The 20,224-nt window shown below is 45.0% G+C and overlaps 1 protein-coding gene across 6 annotated transcripts in view; it reads left to right on the forward strand.

Moving 5' to 3' along the window:
• The window catches only part of LOC140476049 (uncharacterized), a 452,737-nt gene that overhangs the window by 94,173 nt on the left and 338,340 nt on the right, over positions 1-20,224 (forward strand). For all 6 annotated transcript variants that reach the window (XM_072568002.1, XM_072568006.1, XM_072568005.1 and 3 more), the window contains 4 exons: positions 4,540-5,123; positions 11,298-11,477; positions 19,129-19,279; positions 19,829-19,987. In XM_072568002.1, coding sequence (XP_072424103.1) covers positions 4,540-5,123; positions 11,298-11,477; positions 19,129-19,279; positions 19,829-19,987 — 1,074 coding nt within the window. The remainder of the gene's footprint in view (positions 1-4,539; positions 5,124-11,297; positions 11,478-19,128; positions 19,280-19,828; positions 19,988-20,224) is intronic.

A 20,224-nucleotide genomic window follows, 5' to 3' on the forward strand; every position in this document is an offset into this window, starting at 1 on the left:
TGATTATAAATTCTATCTCTTATAACCTTTTCCAACACTTTACCCACAACTGAAGTACGGCTCACTGGTCTATAATAACCTGGGTTGTCTGTCCTCCCCTTCTTGAACAAGGGAATAATATTTGCTATCCTCCAGTCTTCTGGTACTATTCCTGTAGACTATGGTGACATAAAGATCAAAGCAAATGGCTCTGCAATTTCTTCCCTGGCTTCCCAGAGAATTTTAGGATAAATCCCATCCAGACCAGGGGATTTATCCATTTTTACATTTTACAGAATTGCTAACACCTCCTCCTGATGCAATCCCATCTAGTCTAGTAGCTTGTATCTCAATGTTCTCATCGACCACATTGTCTTGTTCTAGTGTGAATACTGACGAAAAGTAGTCATTTAGCGCTTCCCCTATCTCCTCTGACTCCACATACAACTTCCCACTACTATACTTGATTGGCCCTAATCTTATTCTAGTCATTCTTTTAATCCTTTATAGCTATAGAAAGCCTTAAGGTTTTCCTTGATCTTATCCGCCAATGACTTCTTTTGTCCCTCCTGGATCTTCTTAGCTCTCTCTTCCTGGCTGTACAATTCAGCCCAAAGTGGTTAAAGGAAATTCAGGTAAACGTGTGAGGCAGAAAGGAATAAAAGGATGGGGTGGCACAGTGGCTCAATGGTTAGCACTGCTGTCTCACAGCGCTAGGGACCCAGACTTGATGCCAGCCTTGGCTGACTGTCTGTATTGAGTTTGCACTTTCTCCCCATGTCTGTGTGGGGTTTCCTCCCACAGTCCAAAGAGCATTTTGGTGATAGTGATCACAACTCACTGACTTTTACTGATCACATGATTCACTGACCGTCATGGAGAGGGATAGGAGGAGACAGTATTAGAAGGTATTTAATTGGGAGAGGGGGAATTGCAATGCTATTGGGCAGGAACTGTGGAGCATAAATTGAGAACACATTCTCAGGGAAATGCGTGACAGAAATGTGGAGGTTGTTTAGGGAGCACTTGCTGTGAGTGCTGAATAGTTTTGTCCCACTGAGGCAAGGAAGGGATGGGAGGGTGAAGGAACATTGGATGACAAGGGATGTGAAAAATCTAGTCTAGAGGAAGAAGGAAGCTTACTTAAGGTTGAGGAGAAAGTGAGGACTGCAGATACTGGAGATCAGAGCTGAAAATGTGTTGCTGGAAAAGCGCAGCAGGTCAGGCAGCATCCAAGGAACAGGAGAATCGACGTTTCGGGCATAAGCCCTTCCTCAGGAATGAAGGTTGAGGTTAAGGTTGAGGAGGCAAGGATCAGACAGGGCTCTAGATGGTTACAAGGTAGCCAGGAAGGAACTGAAGAATGGACTTAGGCGAGCTAGAAGGGGGCATGAAAAAGCCTTGGCGGGCAGGATTAAGGAAAACCCCAAAACATTCCACACTTATGTGAGGAACAAGAGGATGGGCAGTGTGAGGGTAGGGCTGCTCAGGGATAGTGGCGGGAACTTGTGCCTGGAGTTGGAGGAGGTCCTTAATGAATACTTTGCTTCAGTATTCACTACTGAGAGGGACCTTGACATTTGTGAGAACAGCTTGAAACAAGCTGATACGCTCGAACAGGTTGAGGTTAAGACAGAGGATCTGCTGGAGATGAGGATAGATAGGTTCCCTGGGCCAGATGGGATATACCCAAAGTTACTACATGATGTAAGGGAAGAGATTGCTGCACTTTTGGCATTGATCTTTGTGTCCTCACTGCCCACTGGAGTAGTGCCAGATGATTGGAGGGTGGCAAATGTTATTCCCTTGTTCAACAAAGGGAATAGGGATAATCCTGGGAAATACAGGTAAGTCAGTCTTAAGTCGGTGGCGGGTAGATTATTGGAGTGGATTCTGAGAGACAGGATTTATGATTATTTGGAAAATCATAGCTTGATTAGAGATAGCCAGCATGGGCTTTGTGAGGGGCAGGTCATGCCTCACAAGCGTTATTGAATTCTGTGAGGATATGACAAAACACATTGATGAAGGTAGAGCAGTGGATGTGGTGTATGTAGATTTTAGCAAGGCGTTTGATAAGGTTCCCATGGTCAGCTCATTCAGAAAGTAAGGAGGCGTAAGGAGGGAAATCTAGTTGGATACAGAATTGGCTGGCCCATAGAAGACAAAGGATGGTGGTAGATGGAAAAAATTCAGCTTGGAGCCCGGTGACCAATGATGTTCCGTAGGGATCTGGTCTGGGACCTCTGCTGTTTGTGATTTTTATAAATGACTTGGATGAGGAAGTGGAAGGGTGGGTTAGTAAGTTTGCCAATGACATGAAGGTTGGTGGAGTGGTGGATAGTGTGGAGGGCTGTTGTCAGTTGCAACAGGACATTGACAGGATACAGAACTGGGCTGTGAAGTGGCAAATGGAGTTCAACCTGGAAAAGTGTGAAGTGATTCACTTTGGAAGGTCAAATTTGAATGCAGAATACATGGCTAAAGGCAGGATTCTTGGCAGTGTGGAGGAATAGAGGAATTGTGTGCTCCACATCCATAAATCCCTCAAAATTGCCTTCCAAGTTGATAGGGTTGTTAAGAAGGCATATGATGTGTTGGCTTTCATTAGTAGGGGAATTGAGTTTAATTGTTATACTGGTTATACTACAGCTCTAGAGAGACCCTGGTTAGACCACACTTGGAATATTGTGTTCAGTTCTGTTCACCTCATTATAGGAAGGATGTAGAAGCTTTGGAGAGGGTGCAGAGGAGCTTTCCCAGGAAGCTGCCTGGACTGGAGGGTGTGTCTTATGAAGAAAGGTTGAGGGAGCTAGGGCTCTGCTCATTGGAGCGAAGAAGGATGAGAGGTGACTTGATCGAGGTGTACAAGATGTTGGGAAGCATAGATAGAATGGATAGTCAGAGACTTTTTCCCAAGGTGGAAATGGCTATGAGAAGGGGGCATAATTTTAAGGCAATTAGGGGAAGGTTTAAGGGAGATGTCAGAGGTCAGTTCTTTTCACAGAGTGGTGGGTCCATGGAATGCACTGCCAGCAGTGGTGGCAGAGTCAGATTCATTAGGAACATCTAAGCGACTTTTGGATAGGCACATGGATGACAGTAAAATGTAGGGTACATAGGTTAGTCTGATCTTAGAGTAGGGTAAAAGGTTGGCACAGCATCAGGGACTAAGGACCTGTACTGTGCTATACCATTCTATGTTCTATGCTCTGTGTGCATGTTAGGTGGATTGGCTGTGCTACGTGCTCTGTAGTGTCCAGCAGTGTGTAGGTTATATGTGTTAGTCAAGGGAAATAAAGGTTAGGGGGGTGGGTGTATTTGTGATACTCTTTGGAGGATCGCTGTGAGCTTGTTGGGCTGAATGGCCTGTTTCCACACTGTGGGGATTTTATGACAGGGAAGATGTTTTTATGACAGACAAGAGGCTTGGGTGAAATAGCTAGTTTCTGTGTTGAAGACTGTATTTAATTCCTTTTTGAAAGTTACCCTGAATTTTCTTTCACTACTGTGTCAAACAGTATATTCGAGAGCAACACAGCTTCCTGCATCTTGTATCCCCTCCATTTCTTTCATCGATACTTGGAAAGAGACTGGACAACGATTCCTAAGTATGGTGCACTCCCCTTGTATCCCCCTAATTGCACCCCTCCACCTTGACAAAAAGCTCCTGTTTAGAATATGTTGAGGTGTCAGAAACAAATGCCTTTGGCTGTGCACTGATTGTAAATCTGCAACAGCCTTTGGAGTGTATCATGGCCCAGGGAGAACCCTTTTCCAAAGACTTTTTGTAAGCAGCTCCTCAGCGTGGAACCACAACCTTCAAGCTTGAATATGTTAGAAATGAGAGCAGGCCATTCACCCCCTCAAACCAGTCCTGTCATACAAACAGATCTGGATTCAAATTTAATACACCGATCTAACAACTGACTGCCACACTGTCCCTAGTCCATCAGGATACATATTGACATACATACATATCAGCGTTTTAATGGTTTGAGGATGTAGGTTTGCTTGCTGAACTGGAAGGTTCATTTTTAGATGTTTCATCACCATACTAGGTAATATCTTCAGTGAGCCTCTGGACGAAGCACTACTGATGTTTCCTGCTTTCTATTTATGTTTGTGTTTCTTTGGGCTGGTGGTGTCATTTCCTGTAGTGATTTCATTTCCTCCGGTGATGTCATTTCCTGTTCTTTTTCTCAGGGGGTGGTAAATGGGGTCCAAGTCATTGTGTTAGACCAAGTCAAACACATTGACTTGGACTCCATTTGCCACCCCCTGAGAAAAAGAACAGGAAATGACATCACGACAGGAAATGACACCACCAACCCCAAAGAAACTGAAACATATAAATAGAAAGCAGGAATCATCAGCAGTGCTTCGTCCAGAGGCCCACTGAAGATGTTATTTAGTATGGTGATGAAATGTCTGAAAATGAACCTTCCAACTCAGCGAGCAGCCTACATCTAGAATGTCAACATGAGCTACAAATCTTCTCAAAACTCGTTAATGGTTTGAGTTCTTCTTCTAATTCTTTGTAATTGGTTCATTCATCAGAATCTTCAAACTCAGGTGAAATCCCAGATTGAAAGCTGTGAAGACTTGCAGAGCAGACTGAGCAAGGCCAGTTCCATGTTAGAGCCGGAGGATCAGTGTGCAGTGTCTGCTGTAGCTGTTGGTCATACACAGCGGTGCCGGGAGATTGGGTCACAGGCACAACTCGCTGAGGAGGCTCTGCAAGCTCTCGCCCAGTTGCTGCAGTTACTGCAAGCAGCAGAACAAGAAGGAGCATCGCAGGATGATAAACTTAGACTGGTGGAGGAGGAGGAGGGGGAGGAGAAGACCAGGCTACTCCAGGATAGAGCCCTGGAGTTGGACAAAACCTTGGCTGCAGCTAAGATTTGCTTGGTGGACAAGAATTCTGGTGAGAGGACCCGCTGCTGGGATCTAGCTTCATCACTGGGCTGCAGGTCAGAGGCTGCCAGACTGGGGTTGGGAAGGCAGCACAGAGCCACCCAGGAAGAGTTACATCAAGCATTCTGCACAAGGCAAAACTGTCTCATCAAAGACCTGCAGGAAATTGGAAAGAGAGCTGAAGAACTTCGATTAAGAGAGGCTACGTGCCCTGGAGTGCAGTGGAGGTTTGTAGTGCTCATGTCATTTTATAAACATGAATCTTGGTCACATGATCACACAATGTTTATCTATCTCCATAAGGTGATGCTGAGCTGTAACTTGTAATGCACTCCAGGGAGATGATAGGGTGTTGGTGAGTACAGTGCCTATTCTCAGACGGTGACTATGTGACAGAAAGAAGATTTGGAGAGATGAATATTTATAAGGGAGCATGCAGCTCAGCTACAGGGAAGCACAAAAGGACCAGGCTCAGGAAAAACAGGGGGAGATCTTTCAGCGGTTTTCATTCGAGTATATGTATTTTTTTTTAGATTTCAGACCAAACTGACAGCATCTTACAACGATATACTGCTTTTAACAGAGTTAAAACATCCCAGTGCACTTCCCAGGTGGGTTATAAATCAAACTGACACCGTATCACATACAGTGAGATCAGGACAAGTGAGCAGCAGTTTGGTCAAACAGGCAGATTCTAAAGAGACTACTGAAGCAGGAAAATGCAGAGGGATTTGGGGAGGGAATTCCAGAGTTTATGGCCAAAGCAGCTGAAAGCACAGCCACAGTTAGTGGTGCAATTACAATCAGGGATGCTCCACAGGTCAGAATGAGAGGAGTACAGAAGTCTTGGAAAGTTGTGGGCAGGTGGAGGTCACAGAAAGGCAGAGGGTAGAGGCTATAGTGGGATTTGACAACAAGGGTGGGAATTGTTTCAACATGATGCTTAACTCTATAGTCATAGAGTCATACAGCACGGAAACAGACCCTTCGGTCCCAGTCTATGTCGAACATAATCCCAAACCAAATGAGCCCCACCTGCCTGCTCCTGGCCTATATCCCTTCAAACCTTTCCAATTCATCTTTCCGTCCAAATATCTTTTAAACATTGTAATTGTACCCACATCCACCACTTCCTCAGGAAGTTCATTCCATGCACGAATCACCCTCGGTGTAAAATAATTTGCCCCTCATCTCTTTTTTAAAATCTCCCTCCTCTCACTTTAAAAATGTGCCCCCTCATCTTAATGCCCCACCCTAGGGAAAACAATTTCGCAAGTTGCAAAGGAAGTCATTTTGGACTCAGAGTTAGCTCCATTTCTCTCTCCACAGATGCTGCCAGTCCTGTTGAACTCTTTAATTTGTTTTCTTTAATTTCAGATCTCCAGCCTCTGCGGTAGTTTGCTTTTATTTGATCCTTTAGTTTTTGCAATCTCTTCATGTCCTTCTGACTAAAATGTATCACCTCACCAACATGTCAATGGAAGACAGGCAGGAGGCTGGAAGAACACAACAAGCCAGGCAGCATCAGGAGGTGAAGAAGTCAACGTTTCGGGTGTAACCCTTCTTTAGAATTGGGGGTGAGGGTAAGGGGAGCTGCAGATAAAGGGGGTGGGGTGGGGGAGGGTTTTGCGTGGGGAGAGCAGCAGGGTGGTGAGGTGGGGATAGGTGACCAGGTTCAGGGTATGACCTGGTTGGTTGATGGGAGGAATGAATCCGATTGGTGGCTGGAATGAAGGCTTGATCAGAGGATTGGAAGGGGGGGTGTTGTTGGGAAGGGAGTTCGGGGATGGAGAGGGAGGTTATTTGAAATTGGAGGAATCAATGTTGAGTCCTCCAGGCTGTAGGTTGCCCAGGCCGAAGATGAGGTGTTGTCCTTCCAATTTATGGTCTGATTCGCTGTGGCAATGGAGGAGGCAAGGATGGTCATGTTGAAATGGGCAGTGACTGGGAGGTCAAGTTGGGCCCTGTGGGCTTGGCTGTGATGCTCAGTGAAACATACCCTTTCTTTGTCTCTAACCAACATGTCAATGGCCTTTGGAATTCCACACTGTCCTTTTCACAGTTTATCATTCTTCCAGGTTTTGTGTCATCTGCAAACTTTGAAATTGTCCCCATTCACACCTAGCTCTAGATCATTAATATATATCAGGAAATTCAAGGGTCCCGGTACTGACCCCTGGGGAACTCCAACATAAATCTTCCTCCAGTCTGAAACCTTTCTGTTAACAATGACTCCCTGATCCCTATCATTCAGACCCTTTGGATCCATGTTGCTACTGTGCCTTTTATTCCATTAACTGTAGCTTTCCTCATAAGGCTATTGTGTGGCACTTATACCAAGCTCCTTCTGGATATCTGCGTATACCACATCAACAGCATTACCCTCAACGAGACGTTTTGTTACCCCTTCAAAAAACTACAGCAATTGAGTTAAGCTCAATTTTAGAGTTCAGTAAGGAGAATTATTTGTTGAAAATACATAATTTAGTTTGCCCTGTGCTTAGAATTGATTTCTTTGTAATAAAAAATAGTTTCTTAGTAAGTCAGTCTTTATTGTTAACCTGAGTTCATCATACAGGTAAACTGGGCAGTTTGAATTGTAGAGGTGACATGGTAGCTTAGTGGTCAGCACTGCCACCTCACAGTGCCAGGGACCTGGGTTTGAGTCCATCCTCGGACACTCGACTGTATGTTCTCCCTGTCCCTGTGCGCATTTCCTCCGAGTTTTCTGGTTTCCTCCCATAGTCCAAAGATGTGTAGATTAGGTGCATTGGACATGGAAAATTATCATAGTATCAGGGCTATGCAGATTAGGTGGATTAGCCTCATTATAGGAAGGATATGAAAACTTTAGAGAGGGTACAGAGGAGATTTGCCAGGATGCTGCCTGGACTGGAGGGTGTGTCTTATGAAGAAGTGAAGAAGGATGAAAGGTGACTTGGTAGAGGTGTGCAAGATGATGAGAGGCAGAGATAGAGTAGATAGTCAGAGACTTTTTCCCAGAGCGGACATGACTATCATGGAGTTGGGGCGGGGGGGGGGGGGGGTGGGGGGGTGGGGTATAATTTTAAGGTGATTGGAGGAAGGTATGGGGAGATGTCAGAGGTAAGTTCTTTACACAGAGAGTGGTGGGTGTGTGTAATGCATTGCCAACGGTGGGAGTAGAGTCAGAGACATTAGGGACATTTAAGTGACTCTTGGAAAGGCACATGGATGATAGTACAATGAAGGGTGTGTAGGTTAGTCTGATCTTAGAGTAGGACAAAAGGCCAGCACAACACTGTGGGCTGAAGGGCCTGTACTGTGCTGTACTGTTCTATATTGTAGCTACTGGAAATGTGGGGTTACAGGGATAGGCTAGCGGGGTAGGTGATGGGTAGGATGCTCTTTAGAGGGTCAGTGTGGACACAATGGGCTGAATGGCCTGCCTCCACACTGTAGGGATTCTATGATTAAGTTTTGTAATTGTTGATCACCCTGGGAGTGGTACGGTTGGTGTGTCAATGTACTTTCCCAAATGAGTCATGAAAAGAGATTGGAGGCTGTTCAGCATAATCTTTAAACAGAGACGGTGAAGATTTGGATGTGGAGTGAGCACAGGAAGGATTGAAGGAAACATCATGTTATTTATTATCAAAAAAGAAATGGCACTGGAAACTGAAGGACATCGTGCCTGTTGCAGAGTTAATCCTGACGGACTTGGAAGAAATTCCAAAAGCCAGGTTATATGAATTGGCAAATAAGGTGGTTGTGGAACTGCCTGCTAAAACTGTGAAGGAAGACATAACTGAAGGATTAGCTCAGTGGAAATACAGCTGAAAATGTGTTGCTGGAAAAGCGCAGCAGTCAGGCAGCATCCAAGGAGCAGGAGAATCGACGTTTCGGGCATCAGCCCTTCTTCAGGAATGGCTCATTCCTGAAGAAGAGCTGATGCCCGAAACGTCGATTCTCCTGCTCCTTGGATGCTGCCTGACCTGCTGCGCTTTTCCAGCAACACATTTTTCAGCTCTGATCTCCAGCATCTGCAGTCCTCACTTTCTTCTCAGTGGAAATACAGGCAAGACCAGGTAGTGAAGAGCAGAACCTGGTAATATGGAAGTCAAATCAAAACAGCTTGAGCACAGAAAAAAAAAGTAAATTGAAATAAAAAAAGCTAAAGTTGCAATTGTAAAGGAAAGAGAGACACAAAGAGAGAGAGAGAGTTTAGGAAATATGAATTAGAAATGCAGAGGGCAAAGAGGCTAGCTAAATAGGAATTTGAATCATAAAATGCTACACTTGAGAAAGAAAAAGTACAGTCAAATGCTGATGTAGACACTGGTTGAGAGAATCCTAGCTATAACATAAAGTCCAGTAAGGAAATGTTTAACGCTGTGCAGGTCCTATCAACATTGGATGAAAGGATATGGAGGCATTCTTTATGTCTTTATATCCAGGAAACTTTGAAGAGAAACCATCAAACCTTCAAAACCATGATTAAGGCATACTGTCTCAAATGCCCACAGGATTGGGACAAAGGATTAAATTTCTTACTATTTGGTACCAGAATCTGGATTTGGTCCATTGAAATTGATCAATGGCCACATAGCAAGAGGTCCTTAAAACTGATTAAGGAATCATTCTTAAGAGAAAAGACAAATCCTCAAAGTTAAATGATGTGTATAGAAAGACTCAGGAGTGTGTAAGGTACCACAAAAGCATTTACAAGCTTCACAGTAAAACATGAAAGAATGGGTAAACACTGGTGCTATAGTGAGAATGTTTCCAGTGGGAGATGAATCTTGTTGCCTTTGTAAGCTGAAGAGCAAAATTCAGTGGCTCATGTAAAGGAAGTTAGGAAATTAGTACAATAGCTGATCTGATTGATCCTTTTGAATGAAGGGAGAAAAATCCGTCATCTCAAATAAACAGGTTTAAAAGGTGTCATCACAGGGAAGAGGTTCAGTAACAGTAATTGTGTCAGATAGGCGAAAGTGGGGACTGCAGATGCTGGAGATCAGAGTCAAGATTAGAGTGGTGCTGGAAAAGCACAGCAGGTCAGGCAGCATCCGAGGAGCAGGAAAATCAACGTTTCGGGCAAAAGCCCTTCATCAGGAATGCTGTCTGACCTGCTGTGCTTTTCCAGCAGCACTCTAATCTTGACTCTAATTGTGTCAGGTGGCAAGCATAGTGGAAGCCTACTATCATGATAAAAGTGAGGTAGAAGGAGAGGTTCCAAAAGTGAACCTCCTGTAATTCAACTAACATAATTCAACTCACTGGCACAGTTAGATCCTATGTTCTCATATTTACAGGAGGTACAATGAGAGAGTACTTAAGAAGGGTAAGGGAACCTGTAGAGGTATACTCGGACGTACGATGTTATCTGGGCATCATGCGGACATTAGAAAGTCGGGACCAGGAACAACTTGCTTTTCAGTTGATCCCAGAAAAATGCACTCTGGTGGAAACAGTGATTTAGTACACCTTGAAAAATCATCTGATTGAACTTTGTGACTGGAGTTCACTGCTAAAGTTAGTTCCGAATCCAGATGGATTGATTAAATACTGTATTGATTACAGAAAAGTAAATGCAGTCAAGAAGGCAGATTTAAACCCTATGCCACAGTTAGACAGAACAGCATGGATGGGGTTAGCAGTCTCTCATTCCTTTCTATGATTGTTCTTTTGAAGGGGTACTGGCAAATACGTTAACACCAAGGCTAATAAGATATCAGCTTTTGCAACACCAAATGGATTATGCCATTTGGGCTAAAACATGTGTTTCAAAGATTTTGTGAAACAAGTCATAACTGAAGTACCTGACTGTGTAGTTTATTTCAATAATGTTGCAATGTCCAGTAACACAGTAGTGGGAAGTGCATGTATGGTCATTAATAGACCTATTTAAGCAATTGCAATTTGTTGGCTTACTAATAAATTTAGGCAAAAATGAATTCGCAAAAGCAAGGTAACTTACCAAGGACATATTGTAAGACAAGGGCACGCGTGGAGAGAACAGCAAAAGTTAACGGGCTGATAGAATGCCCTACTTCTAAAACTGACTTGAAATCATGCGAATTTTAGGGATGCGTGGGTTTTATCTAAAATGTGTTTGTAACTTTAGCACGGTAATTTGTGTTTGCAACTCTGTAATTTTAGTTTGACTCCATGCGTTCACATACAGTGGAACCTTGATTCAGATTTCATCACTTTCTCCCATACTTTGACTCTTCCTATTAACTCACTGCTAAGTGCGACCTGTCTCTCCCAGCATTTGGTGCAGTCTCGTATTACTTTCGAACATGCTGCGTGTTAAATCATATGCACTCTATGAAAGCCTCTCATCATTTCCACTATTCTTTCCAAATCTGCCAACAGGTCCAATTGTTACATTTATTTGTTCTAATTGTAATGTACAGGCTGCGATGTTTGAATGATCTGAACACTGAACTACAGTCAAAAGCATCAGAGCTGAAAGAGCTGAGGTATCTGATGGAGCAGCTAACTGTGGCGAACCCTGCTCTTAGAGGAGAGGCCCAGGAGCATCTGTACATAGCACAATGTGTCTTGGAAGAGACAGAGAGGAACATCCATGATCGGTGAGTGGACTGGGTCATTTACAAATATCCCCCTTTGTGAATGCTCAGATAGGGACACATTGTATCCAGGGCAGCTCAGTGGTTAGCACTGCTAGCTCACAGCGCCAGCGGCCCAGGTTCGATTCCAAGCTTGGGTGACTGTCTGTGTGGAGTTTGCACGCTCTCCTTGTGTCTGTGTGAGCTCCTGCTAGATGCTGTGGTTTAATTCCCTATAGTGTTCAAGAATGTGTTAGATGGATTAACCATAGTAAATGCAGCGTTACTGGCATGGGGGGGAAGGATTTGGGTGGGATGCTGTTTGGAGTGTTGGTGCAGACGTGATGGGCCAAATGTTCTCTTTCTGCACTTTGGGGATTCTATGATTCTAAAAGCCAGAAAGATATGTTACACCTTTTTAAAACACTGCTTCTCCTCAGTTGAAGTGCTGTGTCCGACCATACTTTATGAAAGGCCTTGGGGATGGTGCTGAAGAGATTGAGAATGGTAGCAGGAGTGAGGAAATTGGGTCATGCAGAGAGACTGGAGGAGTTAGAAGTGTTCTCAGTGCTGACAAGGTTAGGAAGGGAGTTTATTCAGGTATTCAAAATCATGAAGACTTTTACAGAGTAGATATGGAGAAACTGTGCATGATTCCGTAACTAGAGGGCACAGACTTAAGGTAATCAGCACATATTTTCATCAACCTGTTCAGATGCATTCTGACACACCTCTGGAGCAGGTGGGACTCGAACCCAGCCATTCTGGCCTGGAGGTAGGGACACTGCTATTGTGGCACAAGAGCCACTTCGTTCCTCAGGGTAATATCCTTGGCCTGACCATCTTCAGCTGCTTTAGCAATGACCTTCCCTCCATCAAAAGGTCAGAGGTGGGGATGTTTGCTGATGCTTCAGTTACCAAAATGGCCAATTCCATGCTTGTTAACTACCATCCAGAATAAAAGAAACATCCACCAACTTTCTTTAATGAACTGAAAATAAGCCGTTCATCACAAGAAGAAAGTTATTCTTAAAGCAAGTAGCAAATACTGATCAACATCTAAGCTATGATCCAGAATTAAAACTAAATCTCCTTCATCCCACACATGGATACACTCAGACGATGCAAAATGATATGACTGTGCAGTGATGAACCAAAACCAAACCAAAGAAGAGAAAACCAAGCTGTGAGCCAAGGCTCTGGCAACAAAGGGTCGAAAGTGATGACTTCTCACGTCTATTGGATTCCCTGTCGACAAAGTTGGATTGCTGACAGTTATAAATTGATGATGGATCTCCAGCTCTGATTCTTAGAATTGATCACACACTAGCTTTTCAGAATTTACCAGGCAGACCGAAATACTGGCATTTCGGAACTGTCTCAGTTTCCCTGAGAATTTGGGAAAGACCATTGCATCCTCAGTGGTGTTGCCCTTTCAGCTGATTGTCAATAGAATCGAATGTCTAAGTCCAGCAGAGATTGTTGGGCAAATATTAGCATGGAGCCCCCCCCCCCCCTCCCTCCAACAACCCTCTCAAAGCCAGATTTTCTAGTGCTTTAGGCAATCAACCTCAACTCTTAAGTACTTAAAAGTTTTTCTTAGCTGTTTCTTCAACATGACTTCCAGTAAATAGCAGGCAAACCATAATACACTTTAAATTGTTGGCTTCCTTTGTAAGAACTCACAGACCTCCCCCCTCACTGAGGACGAATGATCAGTCCTCAGCAAAGGACTCACCTTCATCCCCCTCCACCCATGCATCAATGAATTTAATACACGACGTGACATCGAACACTTCTTCCACCGCCTCCGCCTCCGAGCTTACTTTTACAATCAGGACACTCGCCCACCTTCCGAGGACCCCTTCACTCATCTCCATCACACTCCATCAACCTGGACACCCCATGCTGGACTATTACCCGCCCTCAATCTCTTCATTTCCAACTGCCGCTGGGACATTAATCGCCTCAACCTGTCTACTCCCCTCCCTCACTCCAACATCTCACCCTCACAATGCGCCGCCCTCCACTCCCTCTGCTCCAATCCCAACCTCACCATCAAGCCAGCGGATAAAGGGGGTGCAGTGGTAGTCTGGCGCACTGACCTCTACACCGCTGAAGCCAGACGCCAACTTGAGGACACCTCCTCCTACCGCCCCCTCGACCATGACCCCACTTCCCATCACCAAACCATCATCTCCCAGACCATACAGAACCTCATCACCTCAGGAGATCTCCCACCCACAGCTTCCAACCTCATAGTCCGGGAACCCCCACCGCCCGATTCTACCTCCTTCCCAAGATCCACAAGCCTGACCACCTTTGCTGACCCATTGTCTCAGCATGCTCCTGCCCCACTGAACTCATCTCTACCTACCTCAACACTGTCCTATCCCCCCTAGTCCAGGAACTCCCTACATACGTTCGAGACACCACCCATGCCCTCCACCTCCTCCAAGACTTCTGTTTCCCTGGCCCCCTACACCTCATCTTTGCCATGGATATCAAATCCCTCTACACCTCCATCCACCATGACCAGGGCCTCCAAGCCCTCCATTTCTTCCTCTCCCGACGTCCCCAACAGTACCCTTCCACCAACACTCTCATTCGTTTGGCCGAACTGGTCCTCACCCGTAACAATTTCTCTTTCAAGTCCTCCCACATCCTCCAGACCCAAGGGGTAGCCATGGGCACCCGTGTGGGGCTCAGCTATGCCTGTCTCTTTGTTGGCTACGTAGAACAGTCCATCTTCCTTAGTTACACCGGCACCAATCCCCACCTCTTCCTCCGCTACATTGATGACTGCATTGGCACCACCTCGTGCTCCCGTGAGGAGGTTGAGCAATTCATCAACTTCACCAACACATTCCACCATGACCTTAAATTTACCTGGACCATCTCTGACACCTCCCTCCCCTTCCTAGACCTCTCCATCTCCATTAATGACGACTGACTTGACACCAACATTTTTTACAAACCCACCGACTCCCACAGCTACCTGGATTACACCTCTTCCCACCCCACCTCCTGCAAAAATGCCATCCTGTATTCCCAATTCCTCCACCTCTGCCGTATCTGCTCCCAGGAGGACCAGTTCCACCATAGGACACACCAGATGGCCTCCTTCTTTAGAGACCGCAATTTCCCTTGTCACGTGGTTAAAGATGCTCTCCAATGCATCGCGCCCTCAGACCCCACCCCTCCAACCGTAACAAGGACAGAACCCCCCTGGTGCTTACCTTCCACCCTACCAACCTTTGCATAAACCACATCATCTGCCGACATTTCCGCCACCTCCAAAAAGACCCCACCACCAGGGATATATTTCTCTCCCCACCCCTTTCTGCCTTCCGCAAAGACTGTTCTCTCCGTGACTACCTGATCAGGTCCACGCTCCCCAACAACCCACCCTCCCTTCCTGGCACTTTCCCCTGCCACCACAGGAACTGTAAAACCTGCTCCCACACCTCCTCCCTCACCTCTATCCAAGGCCCCAAAGGAGCCTTCCACATCCATCAAAGTTTTCCCTGCACATTCACCAATATCATTTATTGTATCCGTTGCTCCCGATGTGGTCTCCTCTACATTGGGGAGACTGGACGTCTCCTAGCAGAGTGCTTTAGGGAACATCTCTGGGACACCCGCACCAATCAACCACACCGCCCTGTGGCCCAACATTTCAACTCCCCCTCCCACTCAGCCGAGGACATGGAGGCCCTGGGCCTCCTTCACTGCCGCTTCCTCACCACCCGACGCTTGGAGGAAGAACACCTCATCTTCCGCCTCGGAATACTTCAACCCCATGGCATCAATGTGGATTTCACCAGTTTCCTCATTTTCCCTTCCCCCACCTCACCCCATTTCCAAACTTCCAGCTCAGCACCATCCCCATGACTTGTCCTACCTGCCTATCTTCCTATCCACTCCCTTTCCTATCCACTCCACCCTCCTCCCTGACCTATCACCTTCATTCCACCCCCATTCACCCATTGTACTCCTTGCAACCTTCCCCCACCCTCCTCTCTGACCTATCACCTCCATCCCCACCCCCATTCAAAAGGGAAAATGCTGGAAAATCTCAGCAGGTCTGGCAGCATCTGTAAGGAGAGAAAAGAGCTGACGTTTTGAGTCTAACTGACTCTTTGTCAAAGCTGGACAGCTTTGACAAAGGGTCAGTTAGACTCAAAACGTCAGCTCTTTTCTCTCCTTACAGATGCTGCCAGACCTGCTGAGATTTTCCAGCATTTTCTCTTTTGGTTTTAGATTCCAACATCCGCAGTAATTTGCTTTTACCCACCCCCATTCACCTATTGTACTCTATGCTACTTTATCCCCACCTTTCTCCCCCATTTATCTCTCCACCTTTCAGGCTCTCTGTCTGTATTCCTAATGAAGGGCTTTTGCCCGAAACATCGATTTTCCTACTTCTCGGATGCTGCCTGAACTGCTGTGCTTTTCCAGCGCCACGCTGATCCAGAATCTGGTTTTCCAGCATCTGCAGTCATTGTTTTTACCTCTTCAGAGGGTCAGTGTGGACTTATTAGGCCAAAGGGCCTGTTTCCATACTGTAGGGAACCTAATCATTTAAGGAAAGATATTATTTCATTGGAGGTAGTTCAAGGATGATTCCTAGTATGGAGGGATCGTCTAATGAGCAAAGGATAAATAGGTTGGGACTCTAGTGATTAGTGTTTAGAAGAATGAGAGGTAATCTAATTGAAACAAATTGGATTCTTAATGGAATTGACAGGGTCAATGCTGAGAGGATGTTTCCCCTCATGGGAGAGTTGAGGACTAGAGTATACAGTCTCTGAATAAAGAGGTGCCAATTTTAAGACTGAGATGAGGAGGAATTTCTTCTCTCAGAGAGTTGAGATTCTTGCCATAGAGAGCCATTGGGGAAGAATCCTTGTGTACATTAAAAGCTGAGATAAATAAATTCTTGATCAGTCAGAAAGTAAGGGTTATGGGGAATCAGCAGGAAAATGGACATGAGGAATGTCAATCAGCTATGATTTTAATGAATGGTGGAGCAGATTGAAGAGGCCAAATGGCCTACACCTGTTCTTATTTCTTTTGGTTTTATAGCCGCTGGTTTGAATCCAACCTTGGCAGTCAGCCACATTTGAATTGAGTATAAAACTAGAATTAAAAACCGTTCTAATGGTGACCATATAACCATTGCCTCAAAAACCCTTCTGGCTCTCTAACATCCTATAGGGAAGGAAATCTACCATCCTTACCTGGTCTGGCCTACATGTGACTCCAGACCCACAGCAATGTGGGTGACTCTGAAATGGCTGAGCAAGTCACTCACCTCAAGGGCACTTAGGGAAGGGCAATAAATGCTGGTCCATCCAGTGATGCCCATATTCCACGAATGCATTAAAAGAACCCTTTGAGTCCAGAAAATTTCTAAGTAGTTCAAAATCTGCCAGCTTTTCCCTGATAGGTCTTAAATATAAGTATCTATTCTCAACAATTGGTTCCAGTTCTATCCTTCACTAACTGCCTTTCTCAAATAAAGCAATTGTAGGTACAATGGGAAAGATCAGGGGAGCGAGATTAATTCGATAAGAACAGGCAGAAATACAGTGAGCTTTATCATCTCCATCTGTTTTTTAACATTCAAGCGATTCAGTCCCAATGCAGGCTTTTCTTGAGCTCAGTCAACAGCTCTTTTGTACATTGGGTCCACTTTGCTTAAAGTTCTTTACCTAACCTTCTGATTGAGTTTAAATTGGATTTGTAAAACAGGCAACCAATAGGTCAAGGTCTGGGTGCAACTGAATGTTTGTGAGATTTAGAGTCAAAGATTTTAATAAATGATTGCATTTGGCAGTCTGGTTCTGAACCATAGAGAAAAGGAAGATCCCAGTAACTGCTGGGAGAGTTGTTCTGGGTTCATGGCCTGTATAATGGTTCCCTCAATTTGTGGTTACACCTGGATAAAACTACAGAAAAGACCCACAGCATTTATGATATAGAAACAGGACATCAAGCATATTAACAAAGAGCAAATGAGAAGTCCGTGAACAACATTCTACAAATCACAGTTAGGTGACTACACTGGGGGCAGTTTTGATCAAGATGATACCAAAGAAACTATATGTGTTCTGAGGAGTCAATGGACTCAGTGTTAACTCTGTTTCTCTCCACGGACACTGCCAGACCTACAGAGTTCTCCAGCATTTTCTGTTTACATTCTGTCCATCCCCATCAACGCTATGGTCAAGAAAACTCAACATCACCTCGACCTCCTCAGGAGACTAAGGAAATTCAGCATGTCCACAATGACTCTTGCCAACTTTTACAGATGTACCACAGAAAGCATTCTACCTGAATGCATCACAGCTTGGTATGGCAAGTGCTGTGCCCAAGACCACAATAAAGTACAGAGACTCATGAACACATCCCAGTCCATCACAGAAACCAGCCTTTCTACTATTGACTCCATCTATACTTTCTACTGCCTCGGGAAAGCAGCCAACATCATCAAAGAGGCAAAAGGGAGGACTGCAGATGCTGGAGATCAGAGTTTAGATTAGAGTGGTGCTAGAAAAGCACAGCAGGTCAGGCAGCATCTGAGGAGCAGGAAAATTGACATTTCAGGCAAAAGCCCTTCATCAGGAATTCCTGATGAAGGGCTTTGCTCGAAATGTCGATTTTCCTGCTCCTTGGATGCTGTCTGACCTGCTGTGCTTTTGCAGCACCACTCCAATCTAGACAGGAAGGGTATTCCCCATATCCAGGGGATTCCAGAACTAGGGGTAGGATATAGGGTGGTCTATTTAGGACTGAAATGAGGAGAAATATCTTCTCCCAGACAGCGATGACACTGTAGAATTCTCTACAACAGAAAACAGTTGAGACAAAAGCATTTAATGTTTTTAAGAAGTTAGATGTAGTTCTTAGGACTGAAGGAATCAAAGGGTATTGGGAGAAAATGAGATCAGGGACTGTGATGGATGATCAGCCATGATCACAGAGTCACAGAGTCATACAGCATGGAAATGGACCCTTCAGTCCAACTCATCCACACCGACCAAGTTTCCCAAAATAAACTGGGCCCACTTGCCTGCATTTGGCCCATATCCTTCTAAACCTTTCCTATTCATGTCTCTGTCCAAATGTCTTTTAAATGTTGTAACTGGCAGTTCAAACCATATACAAACCAGCCTTGTGTGAAAAAGTTGCCCCTCAGGTCCCTTTTAAATCTCTCCCCTAACATCTTAAAAATATGCCGTAATGAATGGTGGCGGAGGCTGGAAGGGTGGAAAGGCCTCATCCTCCTATTTTTGCATAATTCTACGATGTCAGACTTTGGGAGAGACTTCCAGATTGATTCATCGCTGAATGGTCAATAGGGTCTGTAATGTGCTGCGCTGTTCTATGTTCTAGGTAGGACCAGGAGCAATGGGATTCGTTTGTGGTTGATACAGGGCTATGAGGACAGCATGGGTAATATTGAACTACATACCATTGAATGTTGCAGTTTTTTTCCTCCCAGTGTACATTGCACCTAGAGCCTGTGCCCTGTCTGTGAACCAGTGTATGTTAATGTGCTGTGTCCTTGTGAAATTCATGTCTGCACTTTTCTCGATAAGGTGTTGATTGCTGAATGCTCACTTTGGATTCCTCTGCATTACCATTCTCTGCTTTTCTCTATCCTCAGGCAGGACCAATGCCACATGATCGTGGCCTTTCTGAGACAGTATCAAAATTACAAGAAGGAACTCACAGCTACAATTCAGAAAGGAGCAGCTGTCCTCCCAGGGCACACATCTTACATGGGGAAGGAAAAGCTACAGAGACTAATGAACGATGTAAGTGTCGGGAAAACGATGGAGATTTGAAAAACCAGGTGAAATCAGAACGATGGGCTGTAGTCAGGGAGTTAATGGACCAGATTGGTTAATTCTGAATGGTCTCTATTAGACTTTCTTTCTAGATTTGCGTCCACGAATCTCATGATCCCTCCCTGTTAAAACTCTGCACTGTGAGTCTCTGTATCACTTATCAGGGGAGATGATGTCATGGGAAATATCACTGAGCCAGTGGTCCAGGAAAATACTCTAAGGCCATGGGTTCAAATCCCACTATTTACAACTGGTGGGATCTGAGTTAACAAAGTTAACAAATCTGGAATATAAGGTGAGTCATGGTGACTGAGGAGTGATTATTGTGTTTGAGGGAAGTAAATCTACCATCCATAGCTGAACATTACTGACATGAGAGCAGACCCACAGCTGTGTGGCTGACCTGTAAATACCCTTCGAAGTGGCCTGACCAAGACGCTCAGTCCAAGGGAGTTACAGATGGCCCACATCCCGTGAAATAAAAATGAATAACGCTGAGCTGCAATTTTATTTCAGATTAATGACGTGAAACTAGAGTTCAACAGCCAACAGGGGAAAGTGGATGAACTGAGAAAGGTTTGTCGCCATCTGCAGTCAGAGCTGAAGAAAGTTATGGATTGTAATTCCTTACCATTCCAGACGGAAGCAGAAGAACTGTTGGATCAGTGGTTGGATGTAAGTAATTGCAAATGGGAAGCTTGGATTCTACTGAAGGTACCCTCATCTGCTCGGTTTATCAGCCTTGATCCAAACAGCTCCCTCTGAGGAGAAAGGATCCAGAGGGACTTGCTCTATTTTCACATTTGTTCTCAGAATGTGAGTCTCTCAGCAAGGCTGGCATTCATTGCCTTTCCCAAATTATACTGAGAGCAGGTAAGAGTCAAACACATCAGTGTGGAGCAGGAGTCACAT

This window comes from Chiloscyllium punctatum, chromosome 4, assembly GCF_047496795.1.
Source record: "Chiloscyllium punctatum isolate Juve2018m chromosome 4, sChiPun1.3, whole genome shotgun sequence".
NCBI lineage: Eukaryota > Metazoa > Chordata > Chondrichthyes > Orectolobiformes > Hemiscylliidae > Chiloscyllium > Chiloscyllium punctatum.